The sequence below is a fragment of the Saccostrea cucullata genome, unplaced genomic scaffold, assembly GCF_032062105.1.
Source record: "Saccostrea cucullata isolate Sc308-1 unplaced genomic scaffold, CSIRO_AGI_Scuc_v1 ctg1817, whole genome shotgun sequence".
NCBI lineage: Eukaryota > Metazoa > Mollusca > Bivalvia > Ostreida > Ostreidae > Saccostrea > Saccostrea cuccullata.
The window spans coordinates 141,322-165,728 of NW_026928842.1; the positions used below are offsets into that span (position 1 = coordinate 141,322).

At 34.6% G+C, this 24,407-nt stretch overlaps 2 protein-coding genes across 2 annotated transcripts; one reads left to right on the forward strand and one right to left on the reverse strand.

Moving 5' to 3' along the window:
* Positions 1-547: 547 nt before the first annotated feature.
* Positions 548-1,763, reverse strand: LOC134278893 (enoyl-[acyl-carrier-protein] reductase, mitochondrial-like). The gene has a single exon (XM_062761193.1). The coding sequence runs from the start codon at positions 1,743-1,745 to the stop codon at positions 639-641; it is 1,107 nt and encodes a 368-aa protein (XP_062617177.1). The 5' UTR covers positions 1,746-1,763; the 3' UTR covers positions 548-638.
* A 453-nt stretch (positions 1,764-2,216) lies between these two features.
* On the forward strand, positions 2,217-24,006 carry LOC134278899 (sperm-associated antigen 17-like). Its single transcript, XM_062761199.1, has 34 exons — positions 2,217-2,387; positions 2,489-2,629; positions 2,987-3,178; positions 3,867-3,893; positions 5,046-5,205; positions 5,475-5,660; positions 6,074-6,258; positions 6,359-6,500; positions 6,825-7,015; positions 7,304-7,441; positions 7,540-7,816; positions 7,983-8,195; positions 10,250-10,282; positions 11,253-11,411; positions 12,380-12,544; positions 12,900-13,084; positions 13,239-13,393; positions 13,662-13,840; positions 14,128-14,312; positions 16,340-16,477; positions 16,653-16,764; positions 16,863-17,018; positions 17,202-17,366; positions 17,589-17,722; positions 17,848-17,983; positions 18,257-18,435; positions 18,675-18,896; positions 19,256-19,394; positions 19,693-20,575; positions 20,811-20,974; positions 21,363-21,719; positions 22,045-22,146; positions 23,618-23,764; positions 23,888-24,006. Exons 1-34 carry the CDS (start codon positions 2,298-2,300, stop codon positions 24,004-24,006), a joined length of 6,156 nt encoding a protein of 2,051 aa, XP_062617183.1. The 5' UTR covers positions 2,217-2,297.
* The last annotated feature ends 401 nt before the right edge of the window (positions 24,007-24,407 follow it).

The window sequence follows — 24,407 nt, forward strand, 5'->3', positions numbered from 1 at the left end:
AAAGTCTAGAGTCATTGTAAAATTGATAGGCTTATATGTTAATTTTGATACTAATTTTGGACACAATGACAGCCACTGTGTCTCTCTACAGTATGAATATAATTGTGGTAGTGTCAGATACAAGGCCTCTTACTAGCTTGGGCTAGTGGGTAAACCCTTTACGTTAATTGTAAGAGCACTGGACTGGCAAGCCAGAGGCCCTAGGTTCAATCCCCTGCAGAAGCACAAAACTCTCTCTTACATTTGGGACCCAGGTGTCCTCAGGCGGGTGAGAATGATTGTCCCTTAGCTAGACCTTTGCCCCACAGGTTTCGTCACTCCGAAAGAGATGAGGACATATTCTCTGGAGGGGGGCAATGTTGTAGTGTCAGATACATGGCTTCCTACTAGTTTGGGCTAGTGGGTGAACCCTTTAGCTCAATTGTAAGAGCACTGGACTGGCATGCCAGAGACCACAGGTTCAATCCCCAGTACAGGCATGAAATTGTCTCTGTTACATATGTTCTTATTAAAATCAAGAATTTTACTTGAGTAATTTTTATTACAGTATATTCCTAAACAGTACTTTATAATTATGACTTGGCACATTAAATATCTTACTAATATATACTACTATAGTTACTATTTAAATAATAATATCATGAGGAAGAGTCATCCATGAGAAAAATTTTCTTGCTTCCTTTATATCCCTCCAGAGAAGATTTGACTGCTTGCTTGAAGTCGGACAGAGAAAAAGTTTCTGAGGCTGGTGGCAAAAGTTTGCCTTCTCTGACTAAGTCAAAAAGATCATCAAACATCCTCACAAGTTCTGGGTTTTCCTTGTTTTCTAGCACCCACTTAGCATTCCAATAGCCTGTGAGCCTCACCCTCTTAAATATGAGGGCCCCTGTGGACACCACCACTGGTTTTTTGGACATTCCTCCATAAGTCACCATCACACCTTTGCTGTCCAAATGTTTGAGAAGATTGGTTGCACTATCACCTCCTACTGTGTTGAATGCTAACTTTGGGGGAGATGACATTGATTTGACCAAGTCTCTCATTTGATGAGATCGAGAAAACTCCTCTGTGACCACATGGTTAGCTCCTAAACTTTTGAGGTACTCTGCCAGTTGATCATAATCTGGTCTGTTTCGTACAACATTGATAGTTTGGTATCCCCACTCCTTCGCTATCTGTATAACAGACTGACCAACAGCACTATTTGCTCCATTCTGAATCACACAGTCACCTTCATGCAAACAGACAAAGTCCTTCAGCATTCGGTAAGCTGTGCAAGGATTGACCATAATTGTGGCAGCACTGATTGCAGGTACATCATTTGGAACCTTCCTCAGCATGTCTTGGGTGGACACTGCGAAGTTCCTCCAGGTTCCAAACCCAGTTCCTGCAGGGATTACCCAGTCTCCAGGACTGAAGGCAGACACACCTTTCCCTACACTCAAAACCTCTCCGACCCCCTCGTTCCCACAGACAGCTGGAAGTTCTGGTAGCATATGGTAGGTTCCTTCGATCACGTTGATATCAGATGGATTTATTGGAGCCATTTTCATTTTCACCAGCACTTCATTGTCTTTCAGTGCTTGCGGTGTCTGACAGTTCTGCAGATAGAGTACAGAGTTCGGATCTCCTTGTTTAGAGTACATTATAGCCTGCGATGATAGACTCGATGTAGAGCGTTTAAACACATGTACTGTTCGCTGAATCCCTGTATTTTTGAGGGGATTACATAGGGACACAAGCATCTTAAGTAACAAGTCAACAGACAACACTCGTGTTTGGCTACTTTCGTTTTGCAAACATCGGAACACCTTGGGGATTTGCATATAGGACGCTACTAAATAACGCAGAAGAAAAAAAACGCGCGTCTTCAAATAATTTCTTCAAACTTCAAATAAGATTTTTATTGCGTATGTATAATTTATATAAGTAAAAAAATATATTCAAAATAAAACAAGAATAAAATGATAAGATATAATTTCAAATAATCTTTTTTAAATAAGAAAATATCTATATAGCGCATTCTGCTTCACGTTACAAAGAGGCTATCAATTTAAAAAACACAATTTTAAAAAAATGCAAATTTATCTTCTGAGATATATTGAATAAATTACGAATTCAACTTAAACATCATTCTTTTTGCGTATCAACGCACTTTAGGCATGCCTTAGACCGGAAACGATAATTTCGCGCATGCTTACTTCTCGTAGCAACCTTCTAAACATATATATGGCGGCAGAATCGTAGAGGGAATGTAAAGGTGCGATTTCCCTTTGTTCTGGCAATAATTAAGAAATATGTCGAAAGCAGGGAAGAGAGTAAAGAGTGGGTCGGGACAGGGAGGTGCGAAATGGGAACAACCACTTCTTGCCGCTACTTTTGATGAGGTACGATTGCTTCATAAATAAACGTTGCACAAATGTGTATTTGATTATTATGTGAATGTAATGAGCCTATTTAATTTTGTTTATTTTAATTTATTGTGTAGGAGAGTTGGAAAGCTAATGTGGCATTTGTTGTTGGTGAAAAACCTGATGATTACACATGGATTGACATACTTGGGGCTACTATTGCTGCAGGGTCTAGAAGACTCTTCAGTGTTATCTCCAAGGAGCAATTGGAGGCTGAGGTAACAAATGAAGTGACTGTTTAATATCCTCCATTTTAAGACTGGTGACAATATGTTAATTACGTTGTTTTATCTTGCATCTATTCAAAAAAGCTCATTATTTCATAATGTTCCTGATATACATATTGATATTGTTTCATCTTCCAAATAAGTTCTTCCCTTCTCATAGTTTCTTTTCATATCACACTTTGCAAGGACACGTTCAGGGATTAAAAAAGATATTTACATTGTATTTTAAAGTTTCAATCTAGGTTCTTCTTATCCATTATTATGTTATTGATTTCTTCAATCAAATTTCCAAGAAAATATTTTTAGTTAAAGTTCATGTGAAAATTAACTTGAAATTTTTATTTTTAGGTCAGAGAGTTAGGAAACCCCAAAGGAAAGAAACCAAAAGAAGTTCCCCAGCATTTTGAAGTGTGTGAACCTTGCAAGATACATCTTGATAATGGAGAGGAAATTCCATTACCCCTCTTGGCCAGACTTATCAAGTTCAAACTGCTGTCAATCAAGGCAAATGATCTAAGGCGTAGAGAAACTGAGAAGAAGGTGAGTGTTTGTAAGAGATGCACAAGTCACAATGTACACTGTAACCATGATTGAAATGTTATGGCACTGAATTAAACATGCAGATTAATGAAAAATTCTAATATAAAATATGCACCAGTTTGTAACAAGGACAACTTTAACTTGGAAAAAAAGAGAAAAAGTACCAAAAAAAAAAAACATAATCCATTTTTTTAAGCATTTAGTTGTAAGGTATTATATTAATGATGAAAATTAATTTCCAAAAATAATTTTTTTTGTTGCCTCATGCTAGAGGGATAATCCTGACCAGGTAAGCTAGTAGGAGGTGGTGAAAATGTTTGATGATATAAACATATACAATAGTACTGTATAGTCAATGCATTGAATGTCCATTAGCCATAACATGATACTTGAATGTCCTCCTTTGAAACAAGAAAGTCATACATTTGTTGTCAGTTGTGCAGTTAGCTTGATTAATAGAATGCAGTGAGCTGTGGAATATTTTATGTACAAATAGTGCATGTCACTCACCTGTTTTAATTTGGTAATAAACACATTGAATGTGAATTATTGTGCATGTAATAATGTCTCTAGAAATGCATGTCAAATATTAAATGTATGTGTATGTAAAGTTTTGAAAATTAATGTTGTCATGTTTAGTTGAGAGTTAACACTTGCACTGTAACATGACTCTATACATTATAAACAGCAGGGTCAAGGTGGTAAGAAAAAGAAGGTGAAGTATAATTTCTGTTCGTAAACCTTTTTTTATTATAATTTCTACTCTGCACCAATAATGATTTTAAGTAGAATTTTGTTCTTATTTTTAAGGTTTGTTTAGATTAAGAAAAAAAAAAAAAACACAAGAAATAAATTGATTTATAGGAAATGATTACAGTAAAATTTATTGCACAAATCTTATAATATTTAACACATTTAAATTATATCTGCCTACAAATGTAGTTGGAGCAATACTTGCACAAATAACTGCATGCTTTAATTATACAATCACCAAAGGTTATAGCTTAATCACCAACATAATGTTTATCTTGTAAGACAGGATTTACATTTTCATATTGTTAGTGGTCATTTAGACCCAAATTGTGTACTAACTATATCCAAAAGTATTCCCCTTTGTACTATAAATATCCTTCCATATCACATAGCTTTTCAAACAATATTGTACATAGTACTACTTATCTGTTTTGTAAAAAATAAATATAAAAAAAAGGAAAATGAATGCTTTTCCATAATCATCATCACTCATCAGACATCAGCTTAAAGACTAAATTGATAATTTGATAAATTGATAAAGTGAATGATTCTATTAAAGATAGTGCAAATTGCGTAAAAAGCATATACCGATATTTACTTCTAATTTTCCTGGACAAGTTGATTTCATGATCAGATTGTCTCTGGTAACAATTAACTTTTCGAAGATAATTAAAAAGAGGGCTCCCTCACAAAATCCAAATTTATTCCAAAAAAGTTGAAAAAGAGGAAAAAAAAAAAAAAACACTGAATGTTTTCTGAAAGCATTTACTTTTGTGCATGATTATAATATTGTTTTCCTTTTTTGTCCCTGATATGCTTTGGAAATTTTGTCTTTTTAAAATTGTTGTATATATGATTAAATTTTCAGGCACACAATTATACAATACATGTACGACAATAATATTTAATGAAATAATATATCCTGAAATTAAATTTCCTGGAATTTTCCATTTATGCAAGACACATGTATTGAGTATAAATTATAATATATATGCACAATTTTGATATGGAATTTTAATCAATGTTTTTCTACATACTGTAAAAATTTTCAGTGTGAAATACACAAAATAAAACTCATTCAGAGTCTAAATTAACTAATCTGTGCTTCTAACAGGGGAGTGATAAGGATAAGGGAAAAGGAGGAGGAAAAGACAAACCAAAGTCTGCTGGGAAGGGCAAAGGGGGAGGGAAGAAAACCCCTGAACCTCCCTCTGCTAAGGAAGGGTCAAAACTGAGGAAGAGAGGGGAAGAAGATGATGAAGGAAAATATATAGGTATTTTTTTTCTTTCAATTCTGCAAGGGAAAAAAGAGAGTTTTTGGATATATATCTTTATTTGAAAATATTTTTAAAAAGATTTAAGTTCAATGAGTTGCTCATGCTATTAGCTTGTAAGATAAGCTGTCTCTAACTTTGATCTTATTAAGTACAAATATTTTTCTCGGCTTGGTAACTAAGATACTTATTTTGAAGAATCCTGAAGTGTGTCTTTTTCCAGAATATGATTAATTGTCATATACACCACATTTCTGTACTATTTATAGATGATGAGCCAGATGACGGAGCTCAGCACTACGTGGTTGTGTATGGCTACAATAATCCCCATCTGATTGCCTACCTATCTGAGCTCGGAATCACCGTGGATTCCATCATTAAGATCAGCTCCCAGGATTACTCCAGGTTTGAGAAGCCAGAGATTCCTGACGTGGAGAAGGATGAAAAAACACTGGGTAGGTATATGGGTTTTCTAGTCCATTTACTTGGATTACAACATAAAACACACAGGGTGAAGGTTTTTTGTACAGCAGTATTTATTGATACAATGTTTTCTGTGTGACAGTGCATTGTATTTATATTTAAAGCATTTCATTGATTCTAAGAATTTTATTCAGTCTAGTGTAATTTAACATTGTATTCTCAGAAAGGTCCCTGAAGTAGACATGTATCAATTTTGTAAATTTTTATTACAACCTGGTCACTATGCAAGAATATGTTAATTAAGGAAAAAATGATGGTCATCAGGAAGTAGCATATATTAAATTGACATTTTCAAATGAAGATGCTCAATATGTACACCTTTTCTCTGACCTACACTGCAGTGGATCAGGACCAGACTACATTGATCGTTTGGTTTATGTTATAGCTCTGGATGAAGCAGAAAGAGCCAAGAAGCAGAAACTGAAGAAGGAATTGAAGCAGTTCTGGAAGGACATCCTACTGTTGTTACAGAAGCCAGCGGACGGCAGCAACCTCCATAACGTCGCCAGGAAAGACTACGAAGTCAAGAACCTCATCGTACCCGAAAATCTGGAAGATCCAGAACAGAAGGTAGGCTTCCTCTCGTCTGTCTACTTCTCTGTCATAGGTGGTACATTGGAATGATTTGATCTGTGGAAGTTCCAGTCTAATATACATGTTGTGTTTTCAGAATAATCTAGGGACAGCCCTGTTTGAGGACATAGCCTGTATGATCTATGACTTGATTGATGCCAGGCGACAGTACCAGACCTATCTAGAGAACCTGAAGCTTATACATGTTCCTGTCCCTGGGGAAACAGCCCAGACCCAAGGTACATAGGATCAAAATGTGTCAAGATGATTGCTTTATTAAAATACAGTGAAAATTTTAGTGAGTAAAAGAAAGTTATGAAACTCTCAGATCTATATATTTCTAATGCATGTGAAAAGAATTTGTTTGCATTACAACAAAAGTTAGGCCTGTTAAAAATGTTAAAAACAAATATTGATAGCTAAGACTGCTTTAACCAAAAGATAGGAGAAAATTAATTATTCTTCAATCTCATATTTACTGAATGAATTCCTATTTTATGTTTGATTAAACTACATTCGAAATGAAAATATATCTTAAAAATATCAAATTCCTTACACAATAGAGGAGAAGCCTGCAGTTTCTGCTGCCCCCACCCCCCTACAAACCACCGCCCCTGCCAGTCTCCCCTCCATTCACGGGGATCAGATGGAGGTCAAGGCTGAGGTAGATATGAGATATTATAATGACCTGATGAACTGTATCCCCCAGGAAAGTGCCAGCATTCCTCTCATGATGCACTGCATGCTGGAACAGGTTAGTGTAGTAGTTGTACTGGAATCAAATAGAAATGAATGAAAGCATACTGTCCCATAAAAGAATTTTTTTATGTAAAAAAACAACTCATTTGAACATATATAATTATTTTGTTGTAGTAAAAAATACATGTACAATACAGATATTGATGGAGAGTAGGAAATAGATGGAAACTCATAAGAGTTTCCTCCCTTTGATGATTAATTTTAAGTCATGATTATTTTTTCTCCCTTAATAGCTATTTTTTTAAGCAATGACTAAATTTAATGTTTTTGCTGTGTTATGTAGGTAGTTGCTACAGATGAAGGAAGTGATCCACCCAGTGAACAGCTCCCACCCAAAAGAGCTGATGGACTCAACTCAAACTTGGTGGCTCACATCAGCAGCATGGCCTTCAAACTGGCCCTGTCAGAGGAGGAACACAATGTACGAGATTCATCATAATCATGTGACTCACACTTTATCAGTTACATTTGAATATTTGTAATAAGAGAAAGTTATGTATTTTGTTTTTTTATTTTTAGATGCTGTCAGACATCTTTGATTTACCAGAGAGGCCCCCAGATACCCCCAATCAGCCTCTCCTTATGAATATTCATGATGACATTTGTATCCGTACCAATCATTTGAAGACTATTTATGGATTCAATCCCCAGGAAGTGGAGAAAGAAATGCTGAAGAAGCTTCCCTTCCAGACTCTGATAAATCTACCACGTCCCACTAGTGCTGAGGCTAAAGAACGGGCAGCTCGGCTCCAGGAGCTCATACATTTCTGTGCCACTGACGGCCTTTCTCAATCAGGTAAATATTTTACTTAAGATTTTGTGAAATTACAAGTGGAGGGCATCCTCACTAGATTTCTTGCACATGCTACTTGTTCACAAATATATTAAAATGTCTAATGGTTAAGATGGCTGTCATTTCCTTCCATCACAGTTATCTGACCATCTGTATGTTTTGATTACAGAGATTGACAGAGCCTTTAAGCAGTTTGTGTTTGAGTGTATGGACATATCCAGCACTGATCCCAATGGTTTTATCATCACACGGGATAGTGAGGGATTACACCACTCAGCAATCCCATGGGATGACCCTTATCCCTTCTTTAAGGGAATGATCCCAAAGCATGAAAAGACCTCCACAGAGGAGTTAATGCTGACCCCATCAGAGGAGAGGTCAGGTAAGGATTGGCCAATCAAAATTGATTTACAAATGTTAAGGGTCACCAAACGAAAATATATATTTCAAATGGGAATACACATTAACCTTGTACTGGGATTAGGGAAACTAGATTTTACTTATAATATAGGTATTCTAATATTTACGGTAAATCTCTGTTTAGGACTAAGAGTCATATTTATAATCATTTAGTGTTTAATTTAATATGATACATGAAATACTTAGAAAACAATTTATATGGTATCTTGTAGAACTAGATTTTAATAATTATTTGGGGATGTATAGAGTGATAATCATTTACATGTTTGTGCATGGGCCATGTGGAAGATAATATAAAGCAGAAGTAGAAATAGGAAATTAGAATTAATCTGAATTATTTGAATCGGTATTTATATACTATCTTAAAAAAAGTATTTAAATACTGCAAAGGTTATGGATATTTTTAATATTAATGTATGGAATGGAAAAGATTGTAAACACATTCACGTATATCAAATCATTGTGTGTTGAATTTATGATATCTAATTGGATCATTGCACATGAGTGACTGCATTTCAAGCACAAATGTCATCTGTGCACACTGCTGTGGCTGGATTGTTATTGTGCGTATCAATTCTGTGTGTACTGATGGCTAATAATATTTTCTTGATTTAGGGGAAAGGGATTAGGTTTGAATGTAAATTTTAGTGATAGTTAAAACTGTTACAGCAAGACTTTTCATGTATGGGAAATTTTTGTATTAATAATATCTGTGATATAGAAGGAAAAAATTGATTTTCGTATTCAGTGAGAGATACATGTTGATGAAGAGTTTATATAAGTCATAATAATAATAATGGGATTTCATATAACTCTATAAGGGAATTATGAGGTTTAGCTACATGTATATAAGTAGGATTTCAAACATATTCACGTATATCAAATCAAAAGTATGTGTGTTATATTTCTTATATATTTAGATGTAAGAGATTTCAAAGACCACATTTTTCTTTCCTTATCACAATTATACAACTTTAAATAGAAATGGTAATCTGTGCACACCACTGTGGCTGGATTGCCTCTATAACATTGTGTGTATCAATTTTCAAATGTAAGTTAAATTAATAATATGGACTAAAGTTTCAAAATATATCAAATAAATAGGATTTTTCACACATACTTGAACTATGTTGGCTTTTAATGGGATTAGGTTTGCCAAAAATGTAAAAAATTTTAGTGAAAGTTAAAACTTTTAGTTTTTGTATCATTTTGTACCTTTATGTGCCTTTATGTGACAACTTTACTATATGTGAAAATTGGAAAAATTTTTGAACCATATAAAAATAATAATAAATCCTAAAAATTTAAGTATATAGGAAAGGAAAAATATCCATTTTATTTAAATTATCCATGTCAGTTTAGTAATATCATCATATAGGCCCAATATGAAGATCTTTTTATATAAGAAAAACATAATCTTTTGAATTAATAATCGGGATTGGAAACAGTAATTTTTTATTCTAATGTCAAGAAAAAAGGTAATGATCTTGACCTGACCTTGCCTCTAATATTAGCTACACTTGTATATATATTGTCCTCTTGATTCTGTGAAAATTTCATTAATTTTTAAATACTTAAAGTTAAAGGTTGTATTTAATAGTACATATAGGATTTGAAGTTACTTTGGGGCATTTGCAGACCATTTAAATTAACTCTTGGGAATTCTGCAGTTTGATTTTAAAGATTGTATTTAATAAGAGAGATTGTGGGTTTTGAAGGCTGTATCAAAGAGCTTTTTCTTTCACTTGATGTATTATAAACTGTATAACATTCATTTTATATATGTACTATAAATCACTTTTATTCTATGACTTTATTATGTACAAGAATAAAGCTTTCATGTTTTTTTTTAATGTAGTTAAAATTACAAGAACTTTATTTTTGTATTCAAACATTTTCACAAACTTTTAGTGTAGAAAAAAATTATAAAAATGTGATTTATAGTAGCACTGTGGGTTAGAGAAGGTAAATGTTGGGGACTGGATGTAACATTGTATTTGTTTTTCATGCTATCAGGTGCCCAAACTGTCACAATAAATGTTGTCAAGTGTAAGTCTTTGTCATATTAACATAATTTTAATTTCTCTTATAGCTTCACACACACTGCTTCTTGGGCACACAAAGTTTCTATACTCAAATATTCAGGACCACTTTAAGCAGTAGAGATTATCAAAGCTTCTTATTCCTTAAAAACTATCTCTATAGTGGCAGCAACTTAATTGGTGATGAAGACCTTTATTTTATAAACATATCATTTCTATGCACACTAATGCTTGTATAATATAATTATGAGCAGTATATAATGTAATGTGTATATGTTTCCCAACATATTGGCACTAACATTTATATACCATATAGTTTTTCTTTTCATTTTCAGGGCAGTTTTACTAAATTGTTTTTTTTTTAAATAATATTTGAATAGATAAAAACTAACATCACAATTAAAACTTGCAAAATCTTCATTTTTATTTTTCATAAATATCACTTTCATTATTTTTTTCTTTTTTACCTAGAACTCAATTTCTTTATGTACATTAGCTGGCACACTTTTTGTAGGAATTCATAGACTGTTTTTTTTTTTTTTTTTACTTTAATTTGGTAAATAAAGCATTTTCAAATAATGTTTTCAAATATTTTGAGAAATTTATTTAATAATATTAAGAAATATGTATAAGATGCAGATTGAATCTGCAATGCTTGTTTCACAAAATAAAAATGTTTTTAATTACTCAATGAATTATCTCAAATAAATTTTTATTCTGAACTTGAATTGAAAACATAATGGTTTACAGGTTAATATAAAAGTTGTATTTTTTGGTACTCTCTGTATGTTGATTTTGATTTTTTTTAAAAATTTGTTTTTGAGTCATGGCATTAATGAAACTTGATAGGTAGATATTTTTCCGGAGATATCAATGGTATGCAGTTAATTACAATGAATTAAGGCACGTTTAGTGTAGCGGCAGATATTTTCAGGTTTTGTTAAAAATTAACAAACATACAATACTGATATTCACAGGGAGTGACATGGAACTGATAGACTATGAAGTTTCTGATTCCCCCTCCTCGGGCCCCGATACAAGGGAAGTAACTCCCAATGTAACACCGGAGCCACCCTCTACACCTAATTCTGACCGTACTCCCCGAAAGTCTCGGTCAAAGAAGAAATCGTCCAAAAGTAAAAAAAAAAAAGCATAGAGTTCATAGCTTGTTTTATACTATTGTATTTATCCTTGTATTTTTTTTACCCACTCCATCTTTTTCCGTTAAAGTTTTTCCAGATTTTTTCTTCCATATAAAAAAAAAACTTTTTAATATTTGTTACTTAATACATGTGATTTGTTCTTTTTAAAACTGTTTTTGAGTTTATATTTGCAGTTGTAGTTTGCTAGATTCTGACAGTTTCAAGAAGAACTTTTAGTAAAAACTTCCCATTTATTAAAAAAAAAACAATATAATTATACAAACAACAAAAAATATAATAAAACCTAATTTTTGAAGTTTTTCCCCCTTGACCCATGAGCATTGAATCATCCCTAATCCTATTCCCTTTATCTAAATATTCCTTTTGAGCCAGGTCATTTTACTAGATATAGAGTATTTTTTCCTTAAAATTCTAGACTTTGTAGAATAGTCAGTTTATTAAATTCAAATTTGTCTATGCTTGCCAAATTACCAGTAGACAGTGTACATGTATATAATGTTTCTAAAATATGCAATATATTCTTAAAACACAATTTCTTTTTGTACAGATTATCTTCTTTGTATTTTCAGGGTTTTTTTTTTTTATTTAATTCAAATTTATTTATTATAGCAGAGTGAAATTTAATATGATTTTATTTATCATTGATCAATATCTGTAAATCATTTATAACAAATTAACACAGTAAAATCATGTTGTTTGATTTCAAAGTCATTTAATAAACAGTACCATGCTATATCTGACAACTTTGTACATGTTTAAGCTTTCACTGTAGTGTGGCTGTAAATATTGCACAGTGTGCAACACCACAGTTTGATATATCAATTCACATTGCAACATTACCATTTTGTGTGTGTCACAAACTCATTTCCATGTAGCATTAACACTGATGTTACATATGATAGACAAGTTACACTTGACTGATTGTCATGGTTTATTTTTAGGTGCTGCCTCCCCCACCCCTATCCCTCCTCATGAACTCAAAGAAATGGAGAAGAGTCCTAGCGGCAGTGACCGATCCCGACCTTCAACTGCAGACAGCAAAAAAGGAATTCTACGACCCAGGTCAAGGTCAAGTTCTGCAGGAAAACGATCACGCAGCAACTCAGGTAAGATATAGCTAAAACTAAGAGAAGCAGAAGGGTATACACATTAATCAAATATGAAGCAGATTTGTTATATTTTGCAAGTAATTGATTTGGCAAGCTAACTGTGTCAATTCTAGGGATAAAATCACACATGGAAGTCTACTAATTTATTTTCATTTGCTGAGTTTTTCATCAAAATATTGTACTATGATATATCTTGATATATGAAAAATAAAAATTATTTTAAGTAGATGTCCTATGGAAATATATGGAAATATAAATGCATGCAGATAAGACAAAAGTTGTTTTCTTCAGAAAATCAAAGTAAAGTACTTTTTAGTCAAGATTGACAATTTACAGAACGTTTTTTTTGTAGTCCACTTTGAGACGGACGATGCTGGACACCCGATCAGACACATAGAACTGGAGGACAAGGAGGTGACAGAGGAAGAACCAGTCAAATCAGCTGAGGAGAGCATGCACGAAATCGTGGACGCCCAGAAACGGGTGCTGGATCAGTGGTGCTTCGCTGAGCATTACGAGCCTCACGTGCTTCTACAGGTATACAGCATGTGATATTGTTGCTGTGTAGAAAGCTGAAATTAAATTTAATTGAAGACAAGCTTTTTTAATACAAGTAATTTATGGATGATATGCATAAATAATATCTATAAGTTTCTCCAGAAAACCTAATTTAAAATAATGATTTTTGCAGGTTCTGAAGGAGGCCAGCTACAACCTTCCATTCATTGATCATTACTTCAATAAGAGGGATAACTCAATGATGGTGGTTCTGCATAACCCATATAACACAGAATTCCAGAATCATGTAGACTGGCACACAGAACTTCACTCTAATCTAGGATTCAGGTAAATATGAAAGTTGGAAGAGAAGAAATTTTATGAATAATTGATTGATGTAAAAATTAAATAATTTTGCAGATAACAAAGGGTTAAAGACAAAGATGTTACATAAAGTATACCTTTACAATAGTGTGAATATATAAAATGGCATGTATATAGGGAAAGTAAATAAATAGATGGGTTTGAAAAAGAAAGAATGTTGAAGACTGATACGCATCAGAAAACATAAACTTTAAAAGAAAGCACCTGTAGAATGAATGAGTTTGTTTATTAGGAATTACCTGGAGTACGTCGCTGAGTCGATTTCTGATTGGATCCAGGAGGAGGAGGCTAAGTACAGTGCTCATCTACTGAGCCGGGAACTAGACAAGATGAGGCAGGACGAGGACGCAGCGGCTAAGGCTGCCGAAAAGGCTGCAACAAAGGGCAAAAAGTCCCCCAGAAAATCACCCAGTGAGTATATAATATTATCTCATTACAAAAAATCACCCAGAAAATCACCTAGTAAGTATTCATGTATGCACACCGACATATTAGATAAAATACCAATTTCTTTTAGCATGAAAAATAATGCCATTTTAGATTTTATTTACATTTTTGAAAGCTAAAATTAAGAAGAGAAATTTTGACACAAATGCATGTAACTTGCCATTTAGAAATCAAAATTTCTTCATAAATCACTTTTTTCTTTTACTCAACATGAACAATATTTTAATGCTTGTTTTCATTAATCTTTTAAGGTCGCTCAAAGAGTCCTAAATCTAGAGGCAGTAGTCAGGAGAGGTCCTCCTCAGCTAACAGTAACATGTTTATCAGGGCCAACTCCTTAAAGGCCTACAAGGAGGAGCAGGATCGCCTCAAGGCTGAGGAGGAGGAAAAGGAGAGGGCACAGAGTGCCAAGAGGGCAAGATCAGCCCAGAAAAGGGTAAACAAATGATCATATTTCCTGTTTAAATTAGCAACGCTAGGTTTTTCAATATATAGAAGAATTTTTTTCTGCTAAATCAACTATGCAATTTATCTTTGTATTATTTGAATTTAAAAAAAAGTTTTAGATATCTGAGCAAAATTTCCAAAACCTTGTTAGCTCTACTGGTCAGAGACCAGAAGAGCTTATGCGATAGTAATGCGTCCGGCGTCCGTCCGTCTGTCTGTCTGTCTGTCCGTCTGTCCGTCTGTCTGTAAACAATTTTTCAAAATGCTACTCCTCCTACAGTTTTGGTCTAATTTCAATATAACTTGGCACACAAGTAGACTGCACTAAGATACATAATTCTGTGTATCGGTTTTTGATTTCGATGAACGGTGTTGCCGTGGTTACTAAAAATAGAAATTTCTGTGAAATTCTTTCAAAATGCTACTCCTCCTACAGTTTTGGTCTGATTTCAGTATAACTTGGCACACAAGTAGAATACACTAAGATACATAATTCTGTGTATTGGTTTTTGATTTCGATGAACGGTGTTGCCGTGGTTACTAAAAATAGAAATTTCTGTGAAATTCTTTCAAAATGCTACTCCTCTTACAGTTTTGGTCTGATTTCAGTATAACTTGGCACACAAGTAGACTACACTAAGATACATAATTCTGTGTATCGGTTTTTGATTTCGATGAGCGGTGTTGCCGTTGTTACTAAAAATAGAAATTTCTGTGAAATTCTTTCAAAATGCTACTCCTCCTACAGTTTTGGTCTGATATCAGTATAATTTGGCACACAAGTAGAATACACTAAGATACATAAATCTGTATATCGGTTTTTGATTTAGATGAACGGTGTTGCCGTGGTTACTAAAAATAGAAATATCTGTAAAATTGTTTCAAAATGCTACTCCTCCTACAGTTTTGGTCTGATTTCAATATAACTTGGCACACAAGTAGAATACACTAAGATGCATAATTCTGTGTATCAAGTTTTAATTTTGATGAACTGTGTTGCCGTGGTTACTAAAAATTGAAATGTCTGTAAAATTGTTTCAAAATGCTACTCCTCCTACAGTTTTGGTCTGATTTCAATATAACTTGGCACACAAGTAGACTGCACTAAGATATATAATTCTGTTTATCGGTTTTTGATTTCGATGAACGGTGTTGCCATGGTTACTAAAAATAGAAATTTCTGTGAGATTCTTTCAAAATGCTACTCCTCCTACAGTTTTGGTCTGATTTCAGTATAACTTGGCACACAAGTAGAATGCACTAAGATACATAATTCTGTGTATTGGTTTTTGATTTCGATGAACGGTGTTGCCGTGGTTACTAAATATAGAAATTTCTGTGAAATTCTTTCAAAATGCTACTCCTCTTACAGTTTTGGTCTCCTCTTACAGTTTTGGTCTGATTTCAGTATAACTTGGCACACAAGTAGACTACACTAAGATACATAATTCTGTGTATCGGTTTTTGATTTCGATGAGCGGTGTTGCCGTTGTTACTAAAAATAGAAATTTCTGTGAAATTCTTTCAAAATGCTACTCCACCTACAGTTTTGGTCTGATATCAGTATAATTTGGCACACAAGTAGAATATATAGATGAACGGTGTTGCCGTGGTTACTAAAAATAGAAATTCCTCCTACAGTTTTGATTTCAATATAACTTGGCACACAAGTAGAATACACTAAGATGCATAATTTTATATCAAATTTTAATTTTGATGAACTGTGTTGCCGTGGTTAAAAAATTGAAATGTCTGTAAAATTGTTTCAAAATGCTACTCCTCCTACAGTTTTGGTCTGATTTCAATATAACTTGGCACACAAGTAGACTACACTATAAAGAGACTTTATCAACGATCATTATTCTATATATTGCTGTTGTAAAGTTTCAAATCCCAGCTGCTTAAGTACTCTTCTCTTCCTTTGCTATAAGTTCAATCCAGTAGAGCTTCAGTCTCGACAGAGACTTCTGGTTTTTAAAGAATATGTTATCCTGATTTTGTTTTGTTTTTATACAGGCTGAGAAAGAAGCCGAGAAGGAGAAGAAAAGACCTGGGTCCAGAGGAAGTGCCAAGTCTAAATCCTCCAAGGAGAGAGAGGCAGAACCACAGGAGGCGCCACCGGAGCAGGAGGCTCCCCCAGAAAGATACTGGCCGGTGGGTCTCGGCTCTCTTTCTACCATTGTCTCTGATCTGCTTTGGTCTTTTTCATTAATTCACACAATTTTGCATAGTTTGAATAAAATTCATAGCAAAGGCATTGTAGAATACGTAATTATTTGGAATGCAATTTTTACCTAGTTGTTTATGTGTGTGTTCTTTCCTTTTGCAGTTCACAGGATATGATGTAGGAAATAAACTGATCCATGTTTCTGGGATTACCACATCCATGTTTCCTTGTGATGGCGGACAGATCAGAACTGAGAGAACAGAATTTGTTCAAGGTTAGTACGAGACATTAATGAAAAAAACTTTTTACCTCATTCTTCAAAGCTTTGCAGAATAAAGTTTTGAAATTATCAATTTCATTTTTGTATTTCAGGAACAACAAGCATCAAGTCCACAGTTCTGAAGGATGGTCACAACTTTACTGTTCACATTCTGGATCCCAAGGAAGCCACTGAAGAATCAGATCAGGAAGAGGAGTTACTTCCTCCTACAGAAGAGAAGGCAGACTTCGAAAAGTCGGAGAAGGATGGTAATGTATCCACAGTGTCTTTGCTCTTGATTAATATATGCTTTCCTTTTTTCATTTTAAGTTGTTTTTACATGAATTACAATCCATGCATTTAATTACATGTACAAGTATTGCATGTCTTAAATATTTGACAAAATTATTTTTCAAATTTTTGTTGTTAACAAATTGACATATTTTCTGTAGATACCAAAACTGTTGAAGGTGAGAGGGGAAGCAGTGCCCAGAAAACAGGAAAGACTGACGGAGAGATGAGCTCAGTCAGTGCATTTGGTTCTATCACAGCTCAGCTAATGGATGGAATGACTCTATCCCTCAGCCAGTATGGGGCAACAGGGGAGTCCAAGGATGGTAAGAGTGTTTTGACAAGAAAAAGTACAAATTAAATGTAATATAAGTTAAAATTATCAGTCAGTAATAAACTGCTATTTAGAATTCTTTAGTACTTATACATGTACATCCAGATTAAATTTTTGGCAACAAAGATTTCATTGAAGTTGATTTAAATACCCGTTATGTTGAACTTTTTGATTATTGATAACTCCTATGTACAATATTTTTTACAATCACTAGGTAAAAAATATGAGCCCCTCCCTTACACACCCCCTCCTTCTACCCCAATACCTGGACCCCCACCGTCCCCCACAAAGAGCAAAAAAGGAGACAAGAAGGGAGCCCCCACTCCAGAACCCCCACCACCCACAACTGTAAGTCTCTGAATTTTATCTGAAATCAATGCTGATATGTGCATGTCTTTCTCATACAAACAGTATTACCGGTACTTTTTTATTCTACAGTTATTGATCAGTCAGTTTTTTCTTCCATATTACAGCCCCTGGAGGATGAAGAAAAGAAGGATCAGGAAGAGAAGAAAGACGAAGAGAAGCCGATCCAGCAGCCATTCCAACAGTTGTACGTCTCCTGTCCTGATGGACTTAATGTCAAGTATCTGCTGGAGAGCTCACTAGGTAGGTACTATAACATTACAATTTAGGAGTTTTGTAAGGGGGAATTTAAAAAGATTTTTCAGACTCCTTGAGTCACACAGGTAACCTATTGCTATCCATTTTTATTTTTATTCATCTAGCATTATCTTTAAGACTTTGTGAATATTAATATTCCTCTTTTATAAAATCTTTGAAATTCCTAGGTTCTTCAAATCCTATTGTTACTTGTTACTCTTAAACATAAAATTGCAGTTTTTTTAATTTAAAAAAAAAATCTAAATTGTTGATTGACAGGGATGAAGCCAATAGCAGAGGATGACAGACGCTTGCTTGTCAAACAGAGTTATCCGTACAAAACCAAAGGGGAGCAGGAGTGTGAGGCGGTACGTAGGAAGTATGCTCTGAAGGAGACCTCCAGAATCATGACCTCCGAGGGAACTGTCATCAAAATGATGGAGGACGGAAATATCGAGGTAAGTCACAAAGTACCCAGTGTGCTGGTAATATAAGAAAAGACATTCAGTCCTTTTTCATAAATTATGGAAGAAGACAAACTTGCACAGGCTTTTTATCTATACACAAAAATTTTCAGTAAAAAATGAAACTTCAACAGGAATCTTTATTAATTTGAAAAGCTTTTAAATATATATACTGAAAGGTAAAAATATGAATTAGAAATTTAGCAATTGTCCTAGCATTTATTCTTCTGCAGGTTTTGTATGCTGATGGAACTCTTAGTGTACACACAGGACAATGGGAGCTTCCAAAGGGAAGAGGAACCTCACCACAAAGGGCTGAGAGTGCCAAAGATGAGAGGGGAGCATGGACAACCACATACCCCACAGGGGAGAAAATCATGTATAAAGGAAATGGAGATATGGAGGAATTGAAGGCTGTCATGATCTGTGTGGCCTCTGACCCAGAGACCAATCAGGTAAACTGTTTTAGAATGTTGATCGAAATTATCAATCAGGTTAGCTTTTACAGGTTTGTCATTGGAACTAGATTACAGTTAGAACATTGAATATAAATCAAGGTTGATGATACCTGTATTAGATTTTGAAAACTGAGTTGAAATTTTTAATTATTTTCATGCATGGTTTGCCAGTAAAACATTCTGAGTCAGCCTACACTAAGAACACCAATGGTTTTTCTTTAATATGGAATTTTTGAAAGAAGATTAATAAACACTGTAATTGCACAGAATTCCTTCTATAAATGAATTATTCAAAAATAACCAACTTGTGTTACTCGTCATCCAAGTCTTAAAAGTCTCCATATTATAATTGACAGACAATGGCTACAAGAGACGACCATGTGATCACAGTAAGCTACCCGGATGGGACCACCATTGTGGAGCATGCTGATGGAACTCGTATCACCACCTACTACAGGGAGAACACCATGAACCAGGAGGACAGCCAGGAATTAGGTATACAGTAAAACTCGGTTATAACAAAGTCACTAGGACCTATGAAATTACTTCGATATATCTGTAATTTGTTATATCCGTATAAGGAATTCTTAAAATTTATATATACATGCTATAGGTATACTGTGTCAATCCTTTCAAGCATCTAAACTTACTTAGCAACTGTGATTTATCTGGAAAGGGGAGTGCTGTGCATGATAAACAATAAGCTTGGAAAACATATTGTTAATGCAGTTGAAATATTTTCATATTATGTTTGAAGGTAATATGAATAATATAAACTTATTTTTTTTTATAGAAATGGAAAAAGAGTTTGATACCCAGACAGTGAAGTTTGTGAAGGTAGAATGTCCAGCATATGCCACTGTGGAGTTTAACTGTGTCACCAGTGAAAACCTTACAATCTTCGGCAATGGTTCCACCATTAACGTGTTTCCAGACGGTTACTACATGCTGCACCACTGGGATGGTGGTCGGTGTGAGGTCGACACAGAGGGTACAGTCACATATTACCCCCGCCCCGACAAAATCACAGAACAGCTCCTTCCAGAGAGGGAACTACAATATGTCTTAAGACACAATGCTGATGTTGTAGTGGAAACAGTGGATATGGAAGGGAATGTGTTTAATGTGAAATCTAATGGAGACTTCCAGGTGATCCCCGTTAATGGGGACGAGATGTCAGATGTTAGTAACGAAGATCTCCTCAAACCAGAAAAGAAATTAACCACCTATAAGGAACATGCCCCAAGATTCCTCATCATCCACTCTGATGGTAGTGGGACAGAGCTGATGAGGTACCAGGACATTGCAGAGTATTTAACAATGGCAGAACAGAGCCCTGCCACAGCTGTCCTGAAGGACGAGCTGGCTAACTTCCCGGGCGTGACTGGTATCACTATACTGAAGCCATATATAGGGGGTCCATCTGACAGGTGGCTCAAGAAATATGACCAAGAGTCCATCATTCCACATGGTATCAGATGTCGTGACCTTACCACGCTGCCTCCGAAGGAGTTCAAGTCCCCTGGTGGCAGATTCGGCACAAATCTAGGTCAAGGTCTTGCTGTGGGTGGGGCTGTCAAACAGCAGGTCAGAATTCCCATCCTGAAGTGTCCCAGCACACTGGAGCTTCGACAGATGATTCAGTATAAACCTGTGTCTCCTGCACTCAGAGAAAAGTAAGTTACATGTTTATATACCGGAGAAAACAAGTAATCTGCATTGAAGATATTAAAATACTTGGTACATGTACAATCTCATGAGTTACATGATGTATGCAGATAGATTTTAGTCTTTTATCTAATGAGTGAAGGAATAAATTTTGTTGTGTTAAAACCTGATGGTAGTGAAAATGAATCACACATATATCAATTCATTCATGTGCATAACTGACTAAATCGACTTTTTCTTAAGGTTACAGACTGGACTTAGGGAATATGCTGAGTATGTCATAGAGAGGAACAAGGTGGCTGATTACATGAAAGTGGTGGATCCAAGAACAGAGGAGGAGAAGATCAATGCTTCAGATCTCCAGGAAATAGGGCTTCAGCAGGCCAAAGACAAGAACTATGCTTCTGGTGAATAGCATTCTCTCACTGGCTAAATTTATTTTTAACAATAATTGTGTTATGTATATACAGTACTTCAGAGGAAGTGAGAGAGTATTTGGCAAATGCAGGAGATATTCTTGATATATCTCTTACATGTATATATGTACACAGTCAAATCTTGTTATCTTGCACTCAAGGTAAACTTTGAGATATTAGATGATTCAAGATATCGGGGGTAAAATACTTAAAGAATCAGTAGTTGGGACTTCCAAATCACTTGGACACATCCATGGTATTTAAAATCTATTGATGTTCAAGATACCAAAGTTCAACTGCTTTTTGCAAAATTATTTCAAAATCAGATTCACAATGGTGTTATAAAATGACTAAATATAATTTCAATATATTTTTTTAGCCAATATAAAAGAACTGTATGAGAAAGCTACAGCTCCACCTGAGCCAAGCCCCCCTCCCACCCCCCAGCCCAAGAGGACCCAGGCAGACTGGGACCGTGACCAGAGAGAGGTGGCCGAGGAATTATCAGGGAGGGATGCCCTGAAGAAGAAAAAGATTCCCAGCTACTTTGACAGCGAGTTTGGGAAAGCTTTCTTGCTGACTCAGGCAAAGGATGTGGACGAGATTTTACGGGAACTGTCCGCGGACCCCAGGAAGGATGGGACGGAGGCAGTTCGTGGTCAGCTGTCCGGCCAGAGTGGACAACAGATGAGTCCTGTTACCAGCGCTTATCCCACTAGTGCCTACCCTGCCAGATGTATGTATAGTCTCAGAAGGCTCAGTTTATTGTGTACAATATTTTTTTTTATTTCTGTATACATATTAAGCTTGGGGTAAAGGATGTACATGTATATAAATTATATGGATGACTTGAAAGAAAATATGAATTTGTGTGCAAACATGCTTCAAAATGATTTCAACATTGGAATGGTTTTCATGTAATATTGAAGCACTTGCATGTGTAACAATGAGTTAAGTTAAATACAGTGAGAAAATATGTGTTCACTATATGCTTTAAGATACACAAGCTTTGCTTTCATATATGCACAAATATATGGGGCTCTGTGGTCATTTTTTGATAGCACTGGCAGCGGTGACATCAGTCCAGAGTGATAGGTCCAGCACGTCCCCAGGGGACACCCTACCCCCCAAAAATGTACCTGACACACCTCTGTCTTATGCAGGTAAACAGCTTCATTATATCACTGCTTTAGCTGTGATGATATAATAATTACACAATGTGTTTGTGTGCTGGAGTGACAAACAGCTTTTGATATCATATTATTGATGTAAAAGTAGGGTGTGCATTAATTGATCTACAATTTTTCAGTGGCATTGAATATGCTTGATTAATTTAGATGTGCTACATACATTTTTGACTCATTCGATTAAAGTTTGAATTTTATTATTTTTGCAATACAGATAATGAATTAAGAGGAGGTTTGTATATACAAAAAAGAAAATTTTTATTTACTTTGTTATATTTCCCTTTGTATCTTTTAAAAGTTCCCTTCTCTACCATTTCTGTCATTTTTTAGTTCAACTTTTTTTAAGTGTAATTTTTTTTATTTCTCTCTTACCAGTATTTTAAAATATCCATATCCTTAATTTCAACTCACTTCTTCATTTATATATTCACTTTGTACAATCCCCACTTGGCACGTAATAACCCTATATTTTCAGTATGGAGGCAATATGTTTTCATTGTTTTAAGAATGATTTATACTTCCATGTCCTCAGATTATTCATGTATGTGCTACATCTTATTTTGCATCCATGCAGGTTTTTATATTTCACTTTTTTTTTTAAAGTGATACATGCAAATTTATGTTTGAAACCATTTTTTTTTTCATTTTGGTGCTAATTCAGTTACTAAATCTTACCATGGGTATTTTAAAGTTTTCAGAACTGATTACTTGATTTAATTCAAGTCGAGAATAATATTAAGAATAGTATTTTTAAAGCAAAGTCTATATATGAAAAGTTTTAAATAATAAACCCAATAATTTACATAAATACATGTATAATATATGCATATATTTTATATAAATATTTATTTATGTGATATCAAGTGATATGATTCTGGCCATGAAATAGTCAAATTTTAAAAATTAATTACAAAATGCACGACTGTTTGTAATGTAAAAATGTTATAAAATAGCTAAAATTTTTCTGGTTTGATAAAGGAAACAATCCAGACAGTTTTTAATGATAATGTCACAAACTGGAGGGGTACATGTTGATTTCGTAAATTTCTAAAATGGAAGAAAAGTAAAACTTGTGATTTATTTTTGATGCCAGAATTCTCAGAGCACAAGCTTGTCTACATGTAGTTTATGCTTTCACATATTTTCATTAATTATCTTCTCACACATTATATGTATAAAAATATGGGAGCTGGACAGCACAGCTCTTTTTACCCAAACAAGAATTAAAAAAACATGCAACGTTTTCTCTCAGTGACAAAAACTTAGAATTTTATTACCTTTTTGTGTCTTTGTATATGTATGTCATATATAACTGCAGATGTAAATACAACATATAGACTCTTCAAATCTGGTTTAATTTTAACTCTGTTTAACTTCACTTCAAACATACAGAGAAAATATTTTGTTACTGTTTTGAATGTAATGAATTGTTTTGTTATATTTCTAGTGTACACAGAGACCGTACCTTCTCGTGGAGGGATACGCCCTGGTAACCCTACCCCAGCACACGCTGAGGGTCAAGGGTCACCAGCTCCTCTCCGACCTCAAAATCCCACCCCCGTCCACGCTGGCAAGGAAAAAACAGGAAGACCAAGTAAGTATATAACTAAAACGTGGAGGAAGAATCGTAAACTGCTGATGACAGATGTGACATTTTCTAGGTGCATCTTTCAATAATAAAATGACTTTTGTTGAATTTTAACTTGTTTCTGCTCAGTAAATCCAACACCCAAACATGCAGGAGGTGGAATGGACTCTCCCTCCGACTTACCATCACAACTTGACTACCCTGCCATAATAATGGAACAGCCTCTTGAGGAACTGCTTTTTAATTAATTCAGCACTAGGAAATTTTAGGAGATATTTACAAACCATAAGGGTTGAAGAGTAAATCATATTTATATTTTAGGAGAGGATGAAGTTGACAATGAACAGCTGACCTTGACCAGAAGTCTGAAGGTCAATGTTTTAGGTCAGCCAAGGAAAAACCGTGTGCCCTTGCCAGCTGGAATCAAAGGAGGGCGACCAGGAGCTATTCCAAATATCAAGGTTGGTTCCCTCCATAGTACATAAACTACCTGTTTAGACTATGTTATCTGATTGGTTCATGGCAAATGTACAGATAACACATTTACATTAAGATGATATATAGACCATAAGACTTAGGCCATAATAAATAAATTGCTAGATTCTCATCCGAATTTTTTTAGAAATGAAGTTGACGGCTTTTATTATAT